Source organism: Colias philodice, chromosome 30 (assembly GCF_061535455.1).
Source record: "Colias philodice isolate Cphi_HAF_F1 chromosome 30, ilColPhil1 Martin Lab GWU primary, whole genome shotgun sequence".
NCBI lineage: Eukaryota > Metazoa > Arthropoda > Insecta > Lepidoptera > Pieridae > Colias > Colias philodice.
This window is the reverse complement of record NC_143115.1, coordinates 3,976,193-3,997,028: the sequence shown is the minus strand read 5'-3', so window position 1 is coordinate 3,997,028 and position 20,836 is coordinate 3,976,193. Positions and strand designations below refer to the sequence as shown.

General features: G+C 32.2%; 2 protein-coding genes across 2 annotated transcripts; both read right to left on the bottom strand.

Annotated features, from left to right (window-relative positions):
- Positions 1 to 575: 575 nt before the first annotated feature.
- LOC149475487 (uncharacterized) lies at positions 576 to 10,128 on the bottom strand. The gene is made up of 10 exons (XM_089713472.1): positions 10,065 to 10,128; positions 8,078 to 8,228; positions 6,242 to 6,366; positions 5,671 to 5,837; positions 5,189 to 5,290; positions 2,506 to 2,601; positions 2,047 to 2,124; positions 1,522 to 1,615; positions 942 to 1,049; positions 576 to 716 (listed from the first exon to the last, which is right to left on the bottom strand). Exons 2-10 carry the CDS (start codon positions 8,219 to 8,221, stop codon positions 602 to 604), a joined length of 1,029 nt encoding a protein of 342 aa, XP_089569598.1. The 5' UTR covers positions 8,222 to 8,228; positions 10,065 to 10,128; the 3' UTR covers positions 576 to 601.
- Positions 10,129 to 12,707: 2,579 nt separating this feature from the next.
- LOC149475486 (uncharacterized) lies at positions 12,708 to 19,749 on the bottom strand. The gene is made up of 9 exons (XM_089713470.1): positions 19,603 to 19,749; positions 18,302 to 18,426; positions 17,460 to 17,626; positions 16,326 to 16,427; positions 14,801 to 14,896; positions 14,333 to 14,410; positions 13,680 to 13,773; positions 13,199 to 13,306; positions 12,708 to 12,914 (listed from the first exon to the last, which is right to left on the bottom strand). Exons 1-9 carry the CDS (start codon positions 19,744 to 19,746, stop codon positions 12,800 to 12,802), a joined length of 1,029 nt encoding a protein of 342 aa, XP_089569596.1. The 5' UTR covers positions 19,747 to 19,749; the 3' UTR covers positions 12,708 to 12,799.
- Positions 19,750 to 20,836: the final 1,087 nt, after the last annotated feature.

Genomic DNA, 20,836 nt, shown 5'->3' with positions numbered 1-20,836 from the left:
ACTTCAGCTTTTTAATATTTAAAAAGTATAGATAAGTACATAAATGAAATGATTGGTGTGTTTTATTCAAATAAAAATTTTCAGGAAGATTAGCTCTTTCAAATTAAAAAGAAAACATACAAACTGTTTACGTAGTATAGATAAAAACCACAGACTAATAATAATAATATACTACGTATACAAATAAAACTAATAATACAAGTTTTACTGCTTTTTAATTTTTTGGAAAGATGAGCGCCATCTAGTGTGGAATTGCTATTAATTTTTTTTAATACAGCGCCATCTAGTGAGGAATAGCCATTGAATTATTTTATTTATTACAGCGCCATCTAGAAATTTTCTTTATAACTTTTTATATACTATAGCGCCATCTATTGTCGAGAAGTATAATTAATTGTATTACTTTAGTTTCATGTAAAGAAAAATAGATGGCGCTGAAATAAAAAAAGAATTTTTTGGCTATATTTATTTGTGTATAATTTTTAGTGATTTATAATAAGTAATAAGTAATCATACACATATTATATTCACAATTTTTTTTCTATAACTAACCATTGGGTTGTAAATAAAAAACATTGTACATTTTAAAATACTTTATTATTTATTCGATTTTAAATATCGCCTTCGAAATTGATCCTGCCTTCAACGCTACCAACGCATCTTTGTACTCTGACAAAGCGAATGTCTTCACTCCAAGTTTTTCATAATTCAGATATCTGAAAAAAAGAAAAGTGTTTACACAAGACGTTACTAAATTGAGAAGTATTTTTAGTCATTTTCAGTGACAATATAAACATAGTATTTGGCGGGAATTTAATTTTTTTTCGATAGATTTCAAGTAGCCTCTAGTTTAATGCACCTTTGATTTTTTTTAACAAATCAGAATAAAGAAATAAATTTTGTTTCAGCTGGACTTATTTTTATTAATTTAAATTACTCACCTGTCTCCCATAGCACTAAGAAGGCCGATGGCCTTTGGAAAACTGAAGGGGTTGATTTTAACACCAATTATTGTCAGTTCCTTGTCGTAAATTATATATGGGTTTATTCTGAAAAAATAAATAAGAAATTTACGTGTAAGTACTTAGTTAGTCAAATAAATCACAGAATGTAGGTACTTTACTGTAATAAATAATAATATACAAAAAAACATTAATATTTTTTAGTAATTTTTGCGGTTCCGGTTTGTTGAAATTAGTCTGAAGAGGAATATAGATAATAGAGATAAATAGTATTTATAAAAAATCACAAAAGTTATTTTACTGATACAGTAATCGATTCAGTTGTAAAACAAACAAAAAATCTCCTCATAAAATTTATGTATATTTACACATTTTCTACATTCCATTGTCACATTGAATTATATATAAATATATTATGAGAAATAAGAATAATATTGTAGTGTTTTTAGCTAACTATATATTAATAATGGGAAATTATAATACTTCTGTTATATTATTTTTAAATGTTTCCACAGTTTCAATATCGTAAAACTAGATGGCGCTGTAACAAAATACTCACGAAGCTTGATGGTTCGGCGGGCAGCAACCGAACACGACGTATTTCCCGCCGTGACGGAGATAATTGAAACTTATTTCCATCACTTTACCGACGCCTACGGATAAATTGTTCCATAATTAATAAATTATTGTACTACAATATTTTTCTGTAAATGTTATACTCCACTTGTTCAACAGTGAGTTAAACATACGTAGTATATTATTATTAGTCTGTGGTTAAACCTTTGTTCTTTGATTATTTAGAGTAAATAATATATTATATGAATTTGGTTGTATTTATTAATACATGGTCAAGTAACCTTATTATCACAATCATGAATCTAATATCTCGACACTAGTACAGTGTGCAAAAAAGAACTTGATTATTCAATAATTAAACACAAATTAAAGCATGTTTTAGAATTTAAAAAAATCGGGGAAATGTGAAATTGTCTTATCCCTCATAGAAAGCCTGTGTTATAAGATAGGAATAAAAAAATCGGTGAATTATATAAAAAAAATGTAGTAATATCCTGTTTAACTATACCTGTGCAATCAATAATGATGTCATATAATTGTTTTTCCACCGCCAAAACGTCCGGTGTAACCAGCCTGTAACCGGTTTCTAAAATTTCATTAAAAAAATATAGGTACTTATAAAAATATTATAATATCCTTAAAATGAATTATTGAAAAATATCCAAATTTTAAAAAACTTTGGTTTACGTTTTCTTTTATACAGGGTGTCCCCGGCAATAGGTGAAAATTAAAAAAAAAGTCAGGTAACTCCGAAAATACGAAAAATCGCATAACATACGTGGGGGTGATTCGGATAGCCCTTAAGGTCCTCTACCTCCTGGCTTCAGTATATTCATATGTACTTCTTGGGACACCCTGTATTTGTTTCGTGTTTAAAAAGCAAGGTTTTTTTGAATAGGTACACCGAATTTCTCTATATTTTGTGTAGGTATAAATACTATATAGTTTTTTCCTTGTTTTTTCTTACCAAGTTTCTTTACAATTTCAAGTCTGGTTTTGTTCATTTCTGAGACAGTAACATCCCGATGTCCTTGTAAGTGTAATGTTGTTATCCATAAGTTACCTGTAATAACAAAATACGTTTCATTTATTAAAAATTAAAATCTTATTTCAATACATCAAAAATAAAATCGCCTAGGGTGATTTTCCACCAATAATGTGCGAGGATGTGTTTGTAAAGAACCAATCATATCGCTTCATTTAGTTTGAAGTGTTTAGCGCTTGAATTTATCTATTGAAAATAAAATAATTGATAATCAAAATCACAAACATGTCTTAGATGCATATTATAACCTAATAAAACCGTAAGAAAGTCAAAACTGTACATTGAATATTATTTTTTAAGAATTCTTGAATGATTCTTGAAGATGTAGTTTTCATAATTTTTGTCTGTTTGTCTGTATGTATGTCCGGGCTAATCTCTAAAGTCATGTATTTACTTCAAATTCGGTACAGAGATAGCTTGACATCTGAAGAAAGACATAAAATAGGTTTTATCCCGGAAATCCCACGGGAACGGGAACTATGCGGGTTTTTCTTTGACTACGCGGGTGTAAAGCAGCTAGCGTTGGCGAAAAGCTAGTACAATAATATGAATTTCTATTTTAAAAGATATTAAGTTGTCTGTTATGATTATTCTAGAGTTAAGACTATAATCCAAAAGGAAATGAAATTTGATCCACATCGGTTGAGTGATGAGTTATTATTACGAAAAATAGGTACACTATGTTCATAACATCCGTATTGACATTAGTATCTACTTTATGTTATAAACTAGCGGTCCGCCCCGGCTTCGCCCGTGGTACATATTTTGCAATAAAAAGTAGCCTATGTCCTTTCTCGGGTATCAATGTATGTAAATTGGTTCAGTAGTTTAGGTGTGATTGAGTAACAGACAGACAGAGTTACTTTCGCATTTATAATTTTATAAGTATTGCGAAAGTAACTCTGTCTGTCTGAGATATTATGATACCCGAGAAAGGACATAGGCTACTTTTTATCCCGGGAAAATGACGCAATCGCGGAAATCCCACGTGAACGGGAACTATGCGGGTTTTTCTTTGACTGCGCGGGCGAAGCCGCGGGCGGAAACCTAGTAATTTATATGTATCAAAACCGATTCATAACCGATTTTTACTTCGAGTTTGAGATTCTTGTCTGAGAAAACAGAATTCTAATAGCTAAAATAGGGCTTGAATAGTATGGTGAGTTGAAAAATAATGTAGCGCAATGTAGGTACATGAACGAAGTCGCGAATAAAACATAATATTTACAAACTAAAATATACATTGTTATGGAAGCATAACGGTTTGTGTAAACAAAACAGATAAATTCAATTGTTAACGAAACTAGATAAACTGTACTATTTGAGTATTACTGTAACCTTGCGGTTTGTATAAGATAATTATTATTTGTATTTTGTATTATGCTAACGTATTATTTAATAATCTTATCAACTTGGTAAATACAATTCTTGGTGTTAATTGCAGATACATAATATTATGTTAGCTGCTATTAAGAGAAGGCTCCCAGTATAAATGCGAAAGTTTTTGAGGATGTTTGTTACTCTTTCACGCAAATATTACTGAACCGATTACAAGGTATGTAGATTGTAGGTAGCTGAAGACCGAGAATAAGGCATAGGCCATTTTTTCACACTTAAACTCAAACTCAAACTCAACTATAATTTCCACGAGAACGGCCACTCTTTCTATAAATCGCTTCGTTTAAAAATCAAGGCATACATAGAAACAGACAGACAACAGTGTCTTTGTTTTATATTATGTAGTATGTAGTGATGCTTTTTACAAAATGAATGTATATGAGTGTGTCGTACCGCTAGGCTACACGTCGAGTGTATGTTCCATCGCGATACGGGCCGGGCAGTATGCTGTATGAGTGGCACGAGTTAGAATGAGTTGGTTGAAACTCGACCGCTAACTTCGGTCGAAGTGTTGCGTTGGTAATCGATTCCAGAATAAAATTAACTATACTACTTGTAAATATTCTAGTATACATACTTTATTTACTTATTTAGCTGGACAAATATTTACTTTTCAAAAACTTATATATTATTATTTCTATTATAATATAAAAATAAATCGCAAAATGTGTTGGTAAGCGCATAACTCGAGAACGGCTGAACCGATTTCGATAATTCTTTTTTTATTATATTCCTTGAAGTACGAGGATGGTTCTTATGTAGAGAAAACGTAAATATGTACCACGGGCGAAGCCGGGGCGGACCGCTAGTTATATATAATATTATAAACTTATATATAATATTTACTTTTAAACAAAAAGTAAATACTCAAAAATTTGTTACATTTATATATCTAGTTGTTGACTTTATAGTGTGTTTTACTTCATGTCGCAAAATAGTGAGAAACTACTTTTTACTGCGTTGAAACATCACATTCATGGGAATTTCTTTTTTCACGCGAGTGAAGCCGCGTATAACAGCTAAGTAGTATAAGTTAGTGATTTAGTGTAGTGTGTAGTGTCCTATGTCCCCTATGTGGGGCAGAGGGCGTCTACAGTGCGCCGCCATCGCATTCTATCTTGGGCTACGCTCTTCACCTCCGGCCAAGTCAACCCAATCAGTATAAGTTAGTAGTAAGCAGTTATTCATAAAAATAGTAGCTACTTACCAATAATTCCAGCCCCAACAATAAGTATTTTAGAGCCAACTGGTATTGGAGAGGCTCTGTCGTAGCCATGAGCTACACAGGAATACGGCTCACAGAGACCAGCTATAACAAAATAATATATTTACTATTTTTTGTTTATAAAAGAAGTGATGATAGGAGATAAAAAGGTGGAGCTTACAATAAATGTTCTTTTAACCGACTTACATACGATTTGTTTGATTTTTGATCGAGATTTTATTGCGTCATTCAGAATATATTCCTAAAATAAAAATAAAATCTTAATCTTTCCAATTATTTTTAGTTAATTATTATTAGGCTGTCGCCTGTCATGCTGAAAATATTATTGCTCTATTGCGAGAACATTAAAACAAATATCCTCTCTGTATGACTGCAACACACACCTTTGCTAAACTGCAACATTTTGTTCCTATTATTTATTATTCTGTGACCTTGGTGAATTGTATGTAGTAGTTAGTACTTACCCTGCTCAGTAGTAATCCCATCAGGCAGTGCATACACCTGTTCTTGAGGACATTTCACATACTGTGCCCACCCACCATCTCTGAAGATACCAATCGTACTGTTGATTCCAGCTGTGAGACAGTATTGGTAGTTACCGTTACGGCAGAAGGTGCAGAGGTTGCAGGCGCTGAAAGATTGAAGGCGTCGTATTAATAAAAAAATATAAATATACATACCAGCTGCCCCGACAGACGTCTCAGTTACTAATATGATCGGTCAAACCAACGGGTCAAACGCATAAAAATAATAATTTGTAATAAAATAATTTTGTGACTATAAACCTATCCTATTTTTCATTTTAGATCAAACTGCACCCGGGTGCAAATCAAATTTAAAATCAGTTGTAATTTTGGAGTCTATCGCGGGCAAATAAAGTGACATGTATTTTGACATTCTATTAAAAAACCAAACATCAAAATTAGTTTTAAAGATTCAAGCATACATCATATACATTCAAGCATACACAGTCAACAGAGAAAGCAACTTTATTTTATACTAAGTATACCTACTTAGTGATAATACATTTCTTACCAGTTAGGATCGACAACAACTTTCTGTCCAACTTTGAAGGCGGATTTCTTGCCAACCTCAGTTATGGTACCACTGAACTCATGTCCAAGTGGTAAAGGCTTTTCTTTTGATGCCGGAAACTCTCCCTATGACAAACACAAATAATCTAAAGTCACGCCAAGTCGCGTTCTAGCATACATTCCTTACCAATCAGGGTTGCCTGGAAGAGATTGCTTTTAAGCAATAAGGCCGCCTTTTAGTACGTTTATGTGCCGTGTGTTTTTATTGTATCTTAATTGTAATTATAGAATAGCTTATTTATGCTTGGTATATTATGTACAATAAAGAATAAATAAATAAATAAATCTAATCAACTTTAGAATCAGCATGTTTGTTAATAAAAATATTATCAAACACAAAACAATTGTTATATTCTTTTGAACTGAATAAAAAGGACTTAATTTAATATTTTTATATGAAAACTAACTAACTAGGTACCACAATAAAAACCTCGAATAAAAGCTGTTATTTCCCACAGATCCCACTAGCTGTGCTCTACGGTTTCACCCGGTGATCCGCTCGGTCTTAGCTTATCGGACGATATAGAGCCTATAGCCTTCCTCGATAAATGGGCTCTCTAACACCGAAATAATTTTTCAAATCGGACCAGTAGTTCCCAAGATCAGCGTGTTCAAACAAACAAACAAAATCTTCAATTTTATAATATTACTAGCTTACCGCCCGCGGCTTCGCCCGCTTTGTCTAAAACCTAATAAATTATATAATTATATATAAAATATATATACCTTTCTCTTGAATTACTCTATCTATTAAAAAAAACCGCATCAAAATCCGTTGCGCAGTTTTAAAGATTTAAGCATACAAAGGGACATGGACATAGGGAAAGCGACTTTGTTTTATACTATGTAGTGATGATGATGAAGTGTAGATTTCGACTCTTCAATAGTTGATCTTTCGAAGTTCACAGAATTTCGCATTCATTTGATTAGAATTTTATAAAAAAAAATGCTATCTAATCTTATGTAGGCATCATAAATAGGAGATTAGTGATTACTCTAATAAATGTAAATTATCTTTTTATCACACTTATGCGATAATTTAGGGTAAGTTTTAATAATTTAATATAATAATATTGCTATGCTAAACATTATAATAATAAAATTATTATAAAGCGTTAGTCGTAAAACTTTTAATACATAATTAATGACAATAAAGCGTTTTGTTTATGCCATTAATTTGGACTAATTAAGTATTATTTTTGTGATCTTGTGTTATCTATGGTCAAAGTTCATATCATGATATGCTATAACTACTTAATTAAAACTACTATAAAGACGAATGATGTGTTTGTTATTTGTGTGTTACGAATAAACTTTAATGCTATTAAAAATACCTATTGTTTTATTCAGCATTCGATTTTAAAAATAATTTAATTTTGGTTTCATTTATTTCCACGTCAACTCAGTGGTTGACGTGGAAATAAATGGACAAGCGACTACACTAATATGCTGAGGAGTTTGTTTATTTGTTTGAACGCGCTAATCTCAGCAACTACTGGTCCGATTTGAAAAATTATTTCAGTGTTAGATAGCCCTTTTATCGAGGAAAGCGAACACTATAATATATCATCACGCAAAGACTAATAGAAGCGGAGCCACGAGGGTGAAACCGCGGGGCGCAGCTAGTATGACGTAACTAGCCGCTCGACCAGGCGTAAACAAAAACAGCTGAAAAACAATCGAAACAGCTGATTGGGTTACATATATTTACATATATTTTTTCGCGAAAAACTGCATCCTGAAAAGTATGGTGACAATTGACAATTAAAAAAAATACCTGAATTATATGTAGATCTGTACCACACACTCCTGAATATTCGACCTTCACTATAACATCTGTGTCCTTTTCTATCTTGGGCATGGGATAGTTCTCGTCATATTTAAGGGTTAGACTTTTACCATCGAACACTACGGCTTTCATTTTGGAGCTGAAAAGATTTTTTTTTATTGCAAAATGACATAAAGTAAATTATCGTCAGAATAAGTAACATCCATACATCCTCTCAAATTTAATAACTAGCTTTACCCCGCGGTTTCATTCGTGCACAAAACTGCCGGTAAAATCTTTTATCCCCGCTTTATATGTTTTAAGATATTCTTTAGTTAAATGAAAAAAAAACAAATGCCCATAATATTATAATATCCCGAAAACGGAAAGGATTAAATTAGTGTCCGACCGAACTTTCGGTTTCGGTTTCGGTTTCGGCCGAGTTTCGGCCAAAAATCAAGTTTCGGCCGCAGTTTCGGTTTCGGCCAAAATCGGCCGAAACTTTTGCCGAAACCGAAACTTATTTCGCAAGTTCAGTGAACTTAGTTCACACACGTTCACGCTTGCCAAAGGGCGTTTGTCCACTACAAGGAATTTTACGGTCCGGCATTCCGATTTTTTACGGTCCGGTATGGCACGCAATTAATCTAAATACTAGCTTGTGCACTATACGTAATTTTACTGTCCGACATTTTACTTTTCCCTATTCCGGATGGTTTTTGAGTTTACGAGTCGCTGTAGGTATAATTGTTTTCGAGTGCCCACTTGCTTGGATTTTACTCTTTTTATTGCATATGCCAATTGAAAGCAAGCTCTTGTTTTACTTTGTTTTAGCTGGCAATGAGATTTGAGAAGTCGGTATTGTTATTTTATATACATTGACCAAGCATTGACCTATAATTATTATCTAAGTAAGTGTTGGTAAGTTAAAGTTCAAGTGGGAATAGATTTAGCTCCTCGTCACCGATTAAAATAAATAAGTGAAACACGCATTTTAAATCTCTTACGGAACTTTACTTTTTATTATAACGAAGTAATATAATATTTCACCTTCTATATTTTTACTCGTTTCTTGTAAAATGCGAAAACAATCATTTATGATAGCATTATACCGCCATACTTCCTTGAACTGTACCGCACTGATCCGAGTAAAGACGGACAGGTGCACAAGCAATTCATCGGTTTTTTCATGCCACACCGGACCGTAAAAAATCGGAATGCCGGACAGTAAAATTCCTTGTAGTGCACAAGCGCCCTAACTTCGTTTTCCTCGGCAACGCTTTGACGGACGCTGTCAAAGCGTTGGTTGACCCACGCTGGTGGAAACAATTTTTGATTATCTATGTTGAGATTGGAACTGAGTGTAATAGTAATTAATAATTATTATTTTTATATAAGAGGTACCTAAAGGAGACTGATTATTCCTCTAAGTACAAATACCAATCCAAAGTATTAAATACTCTTTAATAAAGAGAAAGATCTCAAAATACCAAAACTTAGTACATATTTAAAGTAACATTAACAATTACTGATTTGATTTAGATGACTGATTTTAGTGAGAACTTGAAAAAATAATAAAAATTAAAATTGTTATTAGTTATTAATATTTTAAAAAATATTATTTTTTTATTTTATATTAAATCACTGATTACAACAAATTTAATATACTGTGTTTTCATTTCATGCCCTAATTAAGGCAAAATAATAGGTAAAATGCACCAAAGTTCAGTATTTTTAGAAATTTCATATGACCACGTGAGTTTCGGTTTCGGTTTCGGTTTCGGCCGAAATTGAAGCCATGGCCGAACATTCGGTTTCGGTTTCGGTTTCGGCCTGGAAACCAGTTTCGGTCGGACACTAGATTAAATATAATATTTTTTTTAATAGATAGAGTGATTCAAGAGGAAGGTTTTAGTATATTATAATTTATTAGGTTTTAGACAAAGCGGGCGAAGCCGCGGGCGGTAAGCTAGTTAAAAATAAACAAGTTACTTACAAGACTATAACGTCCGATTGTTATCACAGCACAGTTTAATCTAAATAACTTCTTGCTGACTCTATAATACGTTTTATTACATAATCTCGAGTTTAGTGTGACTATAATGTTAGTAAAATATAGTTTTTACAATTAAACTAGCGGTCCGCCCCGGCTTCGCCCGTGGTACATATGAAAAATAGATGTTGGCCGATTCTCAGACTTACCCGATATGCACAGAAAATTTCATGAGAATCGGTCCACCCGTTTCGGAGGAGTATGCAGACTAACATTGTGACACGAGAATTTTATATTTTTACAATTAAATTAAATATCATAGAAATTATAGTAAATAATTTTAAAACGCTTGTCATATACATACGTCTATAGTACTCGCGCGGTTTCACCCAAAGACAAATCCGCAGGTAATAGCAAGTATGTATTTCTATAGCTTATGTATTATAGTGGTACACAAGCTTGAAGCTACATCACTGATAAGTATCATCAAAATGGGTTAAGTGGTTTTAGCGTGAGAGAGAAACAGCCATACATCCATATTTCCATAATTCAATAATATTCGAATCAATTAATCAACAGTAAAATAGTAAGAATTAAAATTACGAGTTAAAATGAGTTGGTCGAATTTCAACCAACTATCCGGTCGAAATTCGACCAACTCATTTTAACTCGACTCACTCGTACGCGTACCATTTCGTGACTCGGACTCGTACTGTCTGTATCACAGAGCAAGTAATAGGGCGTATTCAGAAAGAAAGCTTGAAACTTATAAGCGCTTATCGGCGCTTATAAGCGCTTATAAGTTTCAAGCTTTCTTTCTGAATACGCCCATATATAGGTCCGTATCGCCATGGAACACACTCGACACCCGCATTGTGCTGCGGGAACACGGTGTTTGTATGAATAAAGTCAATGAATACGATGCATGCTATATCATTTAAAAAATGTATATTAGTATTGAACCGACGTTTTAATAGTAATTTTCTACCACCGACTTGTATAGTACTCTGCTATGTATGGTACACTACTTTTATTTTAATGAGTGGATAACGATTGTGGTCATACAAATAAACAATTAAAAACGAGAATTTAAAATATATAGAGGAGATTATTAAATTATATTTTTTTGTAGTTATGCTCAGGTTTTTTTCATTATTAACATCCTGTAGGTATATATTGAAAAAGAGCGTGTGTGCCGAGCACACGTGTCAGAAGTGAAACTTCTTTGGCAAGATTCAAATACACAAAATCGTCGTCTTACTCCATGACATCTCAATTCTTGTAAATTCGTGTATGTGTCATGCAACCTCTTATCGGAACTTCGGAAGTAGGTTAAATCCAAGAAATATCTGCCAATGTGGTCACACTGGTATCCATGTACTTAGTGAATATTATTAATTTATTACTTTGTTTCTGTTAACAACAATCTTATCGTATGAATGGAACATATTTACGATATACATATAATATAATATATATACAGGCATGTATACAGGGTGTCCCACCGTGGGTATACTAAGCTCAAAGGAGGTTATAGTTTTGCATACGCTGAGTTCGTAAAAAATACTTAAAAAATTCCAGACACATTTTTTTTCAAATAGATGAATTCTTAGAACTCTTTGTGTACACTCCTAACAAGCAACCCGCCTAACTTTTCCACCCGCACGTGAGCTATCGTTTAAAATTATGTTTTCATAAACAAAATGCTCACATTAGCGAATCAGTATATTATGCCAGCTGCGCGAAGTTAGAGAAGAAAACATGGATTTTAAGGAGAAATTTTGCAAAAAATTTTTGGCGTAATTCTGTTGTTTAAGTATTTTTTACGTGATCAGTGTATGCAAAACTACAAATCCCTTCGCGCTTAGTATACCGATAGTGGGACACCCTGTATATATGTATTTTATTAAATGTTTAAATATTTTTCTATCGGTCATTGTAACTTATACAGTAGAACCTCGATAACTTAAACCTCGGTAACATAAAAACCTCTGTAACTTCAAAAAATAATAATATGTTCCCTTCCTATCAGAGCCCAAAACCTCTTTAACTTAAAATACGCAACCTCTATAACTTAAATAAATAATCTCAAAAATATGTACGTAAACATTTTGGTTCCAGAGTTACTGTCGTATTTGATGGCTATGATGATTGCACGAAATATCAAAGCTGCAGAACAACGTCGTCGAACTTTAGCAACATCTTCATCTTCTGATATTTTATTTGATGAGCATTTTACAGGAGGGGTGAAACAGCAGTTTTCAAAATGTTTTTTTTATTGCTTTTTATTATTTTTTTGGAAAGATGAGCGCCATCTAGTGAGTAATAGCTATTATTTTTTTAATACAGCGCCATCTAGTGAGGAATAGCCATTGAATTTTTTTAATACAACGCCATCTAGAAAGTTTCATTATAACTTTTTATATACTATAACGCCATCTATTGTTGAGAAGTATAATTAAGTGAAACACGCGCGTATTATTTTAGTTTCATGTAAAGAAAAATAGATGGCGCTGAAATAAAAATAATTTTGTGTTTGGATGACTAAAAATTATACACAAATGAGTATTCATTTGTGTATAATTTTTAGTGGGCTAAAATAATTAATAATACACGAAGGTAATGCAATAGATATATCATCATTTTATTTTTGCTATAACTAGGAAATGATAATAAATACAATAAAAATAACTAAGTATTTCTGGGAAGTAAATAAAAACATTGTAAATTTTAAATATTCATTCGATTTTAAATATCGCCTTAGAAATTGATCCTGCCTTCAACGCGACCAACGCATCTTTGTACTGCGACAAAGCAAATGTCTTCACTCCAAGTTTTTCATAATTCAGATATCTGAAAAAAAATAAAGTGTTTATGATAATAGATACAAAGTTAACAAGATGTTACTAAATTGAGAAGTATTTTTTGCATAAAAAGTAATTACTGAAAATGACAAATTTTCATTGACAATAATATAAACATAGTAAGTATTTGGCGGGAAATTAATTTTTTTTCGATAGATTTCAAGTAGGCTCTTTAGAGTTTAATGCACCTATGACTTTTTTTAACAAATCAGAATAAAGAAACAAATCTTGTTTCAGCTAGGCTTATTTTTTTTTTATTTATATTTGACTCACCTGTCTCCCATAGCACTAAGAAGGCCGATGGCCTTTGAAAAACTGAAGGGGTTGATTTTAACCCCAATTATTGTCAATTCCTTGTCGTAAATAATGAATGGGTTTAATCTGAAAAAATAAATAAGAAATTTTAAGAAAGTAGTTACATAATGTAGGTAATTACATTTTTAATATTTTCTAGTTATCTTTGCGGTTCCGGCTTGGTTAGTTGGAAGAGGAAAAAAAATATTTATAAAAATCCCCAAAATTTATTTTACTACCTATTACTTTTTAATTTTTATTATACTACTATTATTACTTATTACTTTACTATTCTAATCGATTCAGTAGTAAATCGAACAAGCAAATTTTCTACATTGTAATGTTTTTGGTTATATTTTTAATAATGGGAAAATAAAATATTGACATTATTATTTTTTTTAAATATTTTTGCACAGTTTCAATATACTAAAACTAGATGGCGCTGTAACAAAATACTTACGTAGCCTGATGGTTCGGCGGGCAGCAACCGAACACGACGTATTTCCCACCGTGACAGAGATAATTGAAATTTATTTCCATCACTTTACCGACGCCTGCGGATAAAATTTTTTATAAATAAGGAGAATGATGAATTTTGTAGAGGTGACTAATTGAACTTGCTCAAAGTAATAAACAGGTTTTTATTGGCTTCACCTGTATGTTTGTATGTAACAGACTCCTTTAAATAAATTTCTCATTTTAACCCTTTTCAAGGATCAGTGACAACATTACAATTTCATGAGTTTAGTTGTATTACCCTGAATAAAAAAATAGTGAAAAATAAGGAGCTTTTTAAGTTTATTGTTTATTATTAAATATTAATTCCCTCTTATTCAATCTGCTCCCCATCTCATATTTTTAACATCATGAATAATTAGTACCTATAATATAGTAGTGACTATAGTCAATGATTTATTTAGTATTTAATTAAAGGGGTATGAAAAATAGATGTTGTCCCATTCTCAGGTCTACCCAATAAGCATACAAAATTTTACGAAAATCGGTCCAGCCGTTTCGGAGGAGTACGGTAACATTATGACACGAGAATTGTATATTAGTAAACGGCATATTAAATAGACAAAATATAGTAAATTTTCAAATACATAGATTTACCTGTACAATCAATAATGACGTCATACAATTGATTTTCCGCCGCCAAAACGTCCGGTGTTACTAGCCTGTAACCGGTTTCTGAAATTTCGAAAAAAAAGGATTGAAATCTATCTGCTAAAGAAATCTTTACTAATATTATAAAGCTGAAGAGTTTGTTTGTTTGAACGCGCTAATCTCAGGAACTACTGGTCCGATTTGAAAAATTATTTCGGTGTTAGATAGCCCATTTATCGAGGAAGGCTAGGTTCATCACGCTAAGACCAACAGGAGCAGAGTACTGCGCCTGCGGGTAAAACCGCAGGGCACAGCTAGTAAGAAATAAGTATCTTAATTTCAAAAAGTTTGTGTTTATGTTTTTTTTTGTATTTGTTTCGCGTATTTAACAGCAATTTTTTTATAGGTTTGCCGAATTTCTCTATTAAAGGTATAAATACTTAGTACATAGTAGGTATATTAGTTTTATCTTACCAAGTAGCTTTACAATTTCAAGTCTAGATTTGTTCATTTCTGAGACAGTAACATCCCGATGTCCTTGCAAGTGTAATGTTGTTATCCATAGATTACCTGTAATCCCAAATTATGTTTCATTTATTAAAATCGTATTTAAATAATAAATATATATCTAAGTCGCCTAAAGGTGATTTTTCACCAATAATGTGCGAGGATGTGTTTGTAAATAACCAATCATATCGCTTCATTTAGTTTGAAGTTTGAAGCGTTTAGCGTTTGAAGCAATACTATTGGTTATTTACACACATTCCTCGTTACACATCTTCGCATATTATTGAAGAAAAAAGCACCCTTATGGAAGAGATCCTAAGGTACCTTATTAGACATATATTACATTTTTCGTATATTTGATGTTCTTCCCGTATTTATTTATCTATTGAAAATAAAATTATTGATAATCAAACACAAAAACATTTACAATAGTATAAAATATTATAAATATCCATTGAACTTAACAAGAAATGTAATTCGATCTAAATCAGCTGAGTAAATAAATACCTATTGCGGAAAAACAATAGATATTTTAAATTTACTAATTATTTTAATATTAGTCGAATCTCGTCTAGGACATATAATTCCAATAGATAAAATGGGGAATGAAAAGTATGAAGACTTTCTATAGAATCACTCTTTCTTTTTATTAAAAAAAATCGCATCAAAATCGTGTTTAAATTCTAAACATATTATCATAGGGACAGTCAGAGACGTAAGGAAGTTACTTTTGTTTATTTAAAAAAAAACTTTGTTTTATACTATGTATTTCTATTTTAAAATACAAAACGAATTGTACATTTATCAGAGTGTGTCACACTCACACGTGTTCAAGTGTGTGTTCCATCGCGATACGGACAGTATGAGTGAGTTAGAATGAGTTGGTCAAAATTCGACCGCTAACTTTCGGTCGAAGTTTTGGGTGGACAATCGATTCCAGGACATATTATTCAACTCGTTGCATACTTATTTTATTTATATGATACATATTGAAGTGAATTTCAAGGTCGCGTCATGGCAATACCGTCACGTCATGGAGTAAGGCGACGATTTTGGTGTCCTTGAATATTGCCAAAGTAGTTTCACTTCTGAGTTCTGACGCGTGTGCTCGGCACACACGATCTTTTTTTTTATTTACTTATATAGCTTAACAAACATTTACTTATTTAGTCTAACAAATACTAAATACTCAAGAATTTGATAAATTTATATGTATCTAGTTTTTGACTTTCTAACGGCTAAATTATGTTGTTTGTTTTTCTTTCTTTTCGTCGCAACTGAGCAATAAAAATTGAAATAAAATAAGATTTTTCTGTGTATGGAGATAGTTAAGATGCTAGAGTGTGTAACTACTTTTTACCGCGGTGAAACATTTTATCTCATTTCTATGGGAACGGGAAACCATTTACACGCAAACAAAGCCGCAGGTAAATAGATACTAAAGTAAGTAGTATAAGTAAGTAGTTATTCATAAAAAGTAGTAGCCACTCACCAATAATTCCAGCTCCAACAATAAGTATTTTTGTACCAACAGGCATTGGGGATGCTCTGTCGTAGCCATGAACTACACAAGAATACGGCTCGCAAAGACCGGCTAAAACGAAATAATATGTTATGTATTCTATAAAATAATCGAAGATAAAATAAATAAATAAAGCACATTTATTGTCAATATCACATCACGAGATACATTTTAAAAAAGCAAAAACAAAAACAATTAAAAGAAAAAAAAAATGTTGTGTGGTTTTATGAAACCACGGTAAAAGTGAAACTTTCCGAACACTGCTTTATACCTACTCGGCAGCCGACCGTCACGCGACATGCGCTACACAGACCAAAAAGTTTGAGACTATGTAATAAAAGTTTCACTTTAATAAATAAAAAAAATCTTATTCTAAGAACAGTAATATGGCAGTGAGTGACTTGACAAATGGAGCCAACTCAGTTGTTTTTTTTCTTTTATTACTAAGAGCTAGCGCGCACGAGCAACTTTGTCTCCGCAACTATTTTATCTCTCCCATCAATTTGTATGGGGAGTTGCGTCGCTACATGCGCGCACTTTCATACTAGCCCATGGGCGGAGAGACAAAATAGTTGCGGAGACAAAATAGTTGCAGAGATAAAGTTGCTCGTGCGCGCACTGTCTAAGAAAACTAGAATCAAATTCAACAACACTGCCACATAACACTATGAAGAAAACCATGAAATTATAATATAAAATAGAATTAAAGTTACATAATTAGTCACATAATATTATGTGTAATTACCTATATTTAGATCTGGGTAAGCGGTAAACATGTTTACAATATATGTTATTTGGACCCCATTAAAAATGCGATTTGTTATTATATTTTAATCATTAAATTTAATTCTTTACGATAACTATAAACAATATTTGTTTACGCATTACATTTTTCAACTAAGTCCTACATAAAAATATGATTTTTTTATAACACAAGAACAAATAACCGCATTTTAGTCTAATTCATCCATCTAAGAAATTGAACTATTTTTAAACTATTAATTCGTTTGAATTATCATCTAGCGCTCCCCTATTACACCATAAAAAAACTATGTCTTCACAATATTATACTGATTCTATCCAATTCTCAATTGAGTAACTTACCCTGCTCAGTGGTTATTCCATCAGGCAGTGCATACACTTGGTCTTGAGGACATTTCACATATTGTGCCCACCCACCATCTCTAAAGATACCGATCGTACTGTTGAGTCCAGCTTTAAGGCAGTATTGGTAGTTACCGTTACGGCAGATGGTGCAGAGGTGGCAGGCGCTGAAAAACAAAACTTTCTATTCTAATCTATACTAATATTATAAAGCTGAAGAGTTTGTTTGAACGCGCTAATCTCAGGAACTACTGGTCGGATTTGAAAAATTATTTCGTATGATAGCCCATTTATCGAGGAAGGTTATGCTATCATCTCGCTAAGACCAACAGGAGCGGAGCCACGCGGGTGAAACCGCGAAGCGCAGCTAGTTTTCAATAAACCACGTGAGTCCAATTATGATTTAACTCGTCAAAATTCGCCTATACGGATGCTTTTTCACCAATGCGAGGAATGTGTTTGTAAATAACCACTAGTAAAGCTTCAAACTTCAAACTAAATGAAGCGATACTATTGGTTATTTACAAACACATTCCTCTCTACACATCCTCGCACATTATTGGTGGAAAAGCACCACAAACAAAAGAATTTAGAGAATAAAATATGTGTGTCAAATAGCATAAAATTTTCTTTACACGGATTCAATGTATTCTTTAAGCATTCTAAAAAAATGGCATTCTGCACTCCGTCTCCATCTCTTTATAAACTTTTAGATTTGCCGCGGATTCGCTCCCGTTAGAATGGTAAACGCTGATCTTTAACGAAAATTTTAATAATTAGGTCATGCCGTTTAGGAGTTCAGTGACAAACACATGCACATAAGTATTAGGTATATTTCTTACCAGTTAGGATCAACAACGACTTTCTGACCAACTTTGAAGACGGATTTCTTGCCAACATCAGATATGATACCACTGAACTCATGTCCGAGTGGAAAAGGCTTTTCTTTTGATGCTGGAAACTCACCCTAGGACAAACAAAAATGGAAAAATATTGTCTAACACAAAATATATTTTGGTATATTCTTTTGAAGTGAATCGAAATTCACTTTATAAGTTATCTTCCAAGGTTTGTTCTAAAATACTATGAATTACAAGCTTATTAGAAAAGCCTAGAAAAAAAGATCTAAAAACCTAGCTAGTTGTTAAAACTACTTTAAAATGAAGGTAGTTGAATAAAATATCGTTTAGAAGGTTGTCGTTAACACCATCGATGCTATAGAGTATAGACAAATATCAATTGGCGTATACAATTAATGGCGTCATCATGAACGTTATGAACTGATTTTGATGATTGTTTCAATCAAATCCTTAAACACAGTCTTGAAATTTGGTAAAAAGCAAATATAGCACAGATAAAGGAAAAATTGTTAAAAACACAAATGTAAAGTTACAATATTTAAATAAAAGCATGTTAATAAAAAATAGGTTTTTTCGGAGCCCTCAGTGCGCGAGTCTGACTCGCACTTGGCCGGTTTTTTTTTAGATTAAGTATGAATTTTTGAAGTTAGCAGAATTTTGCATTTATGGATACGCGATTTCATTACCTAGTATTTTACAACCTATATACCTATAGTAAATGCTATCTCGTATGTAGGTAGGCATCGTAAATATTATCTTTTTACCGCACATAGGCGATAATTTGGGATAAGAATTAATAATTTAATATTACGATGCGTTTACATCAAAGGAGTGAATGCTCATTCTAACCCCACTATGTCAAATTCTTTTAGTTTTAGAAAGATGTGTATGTTTGTTACGATTAAACTAGAATATTAATAAAAATAGTTTGTTTCTTTATTTGAACGTGCTAATCTCAGGAATTACTGGTCCGATTTGAATAATTATTTCGGTGTTAGATAGCCCATTTATCCAGGAAGGCTATAGGCTATATAATATCATCACGCTAAGACCCAGAAGCGGAGCCATGTGGGTGAAACAGTGGAGCGCAGCTAGTATGAAATAACTAGCCGCTCGAGCGGGCGTAAACAAAAACAGCTAAAAACGCACGACAACAACTGATTGGATTGATTTATTCGAACAGATGAAATTTGCCACAAAATAGGACGTCTGGATGAGCATATATTTTAATCGGGGACCGCGAAAAAACTGCAAAAAAGTATGATGATAATTTAAAAAAATACCTGAATTATATGTAGATCTGTACCACACACTCCCGAATATTCGACCTTCACTATAACATCTGTGTCCTTATCTATCTTCGGCATGGGATAGTTCTCGTCATATTTAAGGGTTAGCCTTTTACCATCGAACACTACGGCTTTCATTTTGGATCTGAAACAATATTAATAATATTACATTCACGTCTTTTTTAAATGCTTTTTTTGAAGCTGTGCAACCCTTTTTCCCTTAGAGTGGAATGCTCTAAGCTTTTTCCAATAATTCGGATAAATTGAATAGCGATAATAATATTGTGACGAATTACTAAAAAAATACAAGATTACTTTATACGGGGAATAAAAAGTTACTTAAAACTAAACAATATATAGGTATATGAACTTACTCTTGTAAGTTCGTACGTCCGATTGTTACCACAGCACAGTTTAATCTAAATAACTTCTTGCTGACTCTATAATATCTACGTTTTATTACATAATCTCGAGTTTAGTGTGACTATAATATTAGTAAAATTTAGTTTTTACATTTTAATAAAGTGCCAATGAAGTTATAATGAATAATCAACAAGAAGACGCTTGTAATATAGGTTAATATTTTATTATAGTACCTAAGTATCGTACAAGCACTTTTCGAGGTAGTTACAAATGGGCAGCAACGCATTGTTGGAACGATTTACCTCCTCCTATTCGGGATAAAAAGTCAAAATTCTCTTTTAATAAGTATTTAACAGCATACCTCTTAAATAAACAGAAAAACATTTAAAGATTTTAAAGCACATTGTACCTACACGCAATATAATATTCTGGTTATGACTTCGATGTATATTTTTATCACACGTATTTATATACTTAGGTATTTATATTAACACAATATTATGTATATTTATTTAAAATATATATTACTATTTATTATTTTATTTATTATATTATTTCCTCGTTTTATATTTATTTATTATATTTAATACATTAGATTAGATCGTTTTTATAACTAGGTGTCGCTGAAAATCAGCTCTGCAATGAAAGCTTTTCATTGTAAAATGCTGAGCGGCTATCCTTTTAGTATGTAGGTTGTTAGATTAAGTAGATTGTAAGTACATAAATTGTTAATTTTTAATATTGCCTACCTGCTAATAAAGAGTTTATTATTTTATTTTATTATTAATATAGGTATTATTCGCGCGGTTTCACCCGCAGAAAAATTCGCAGGCTATTGCCTGCTATTGCAAGTATGTACTTCTAT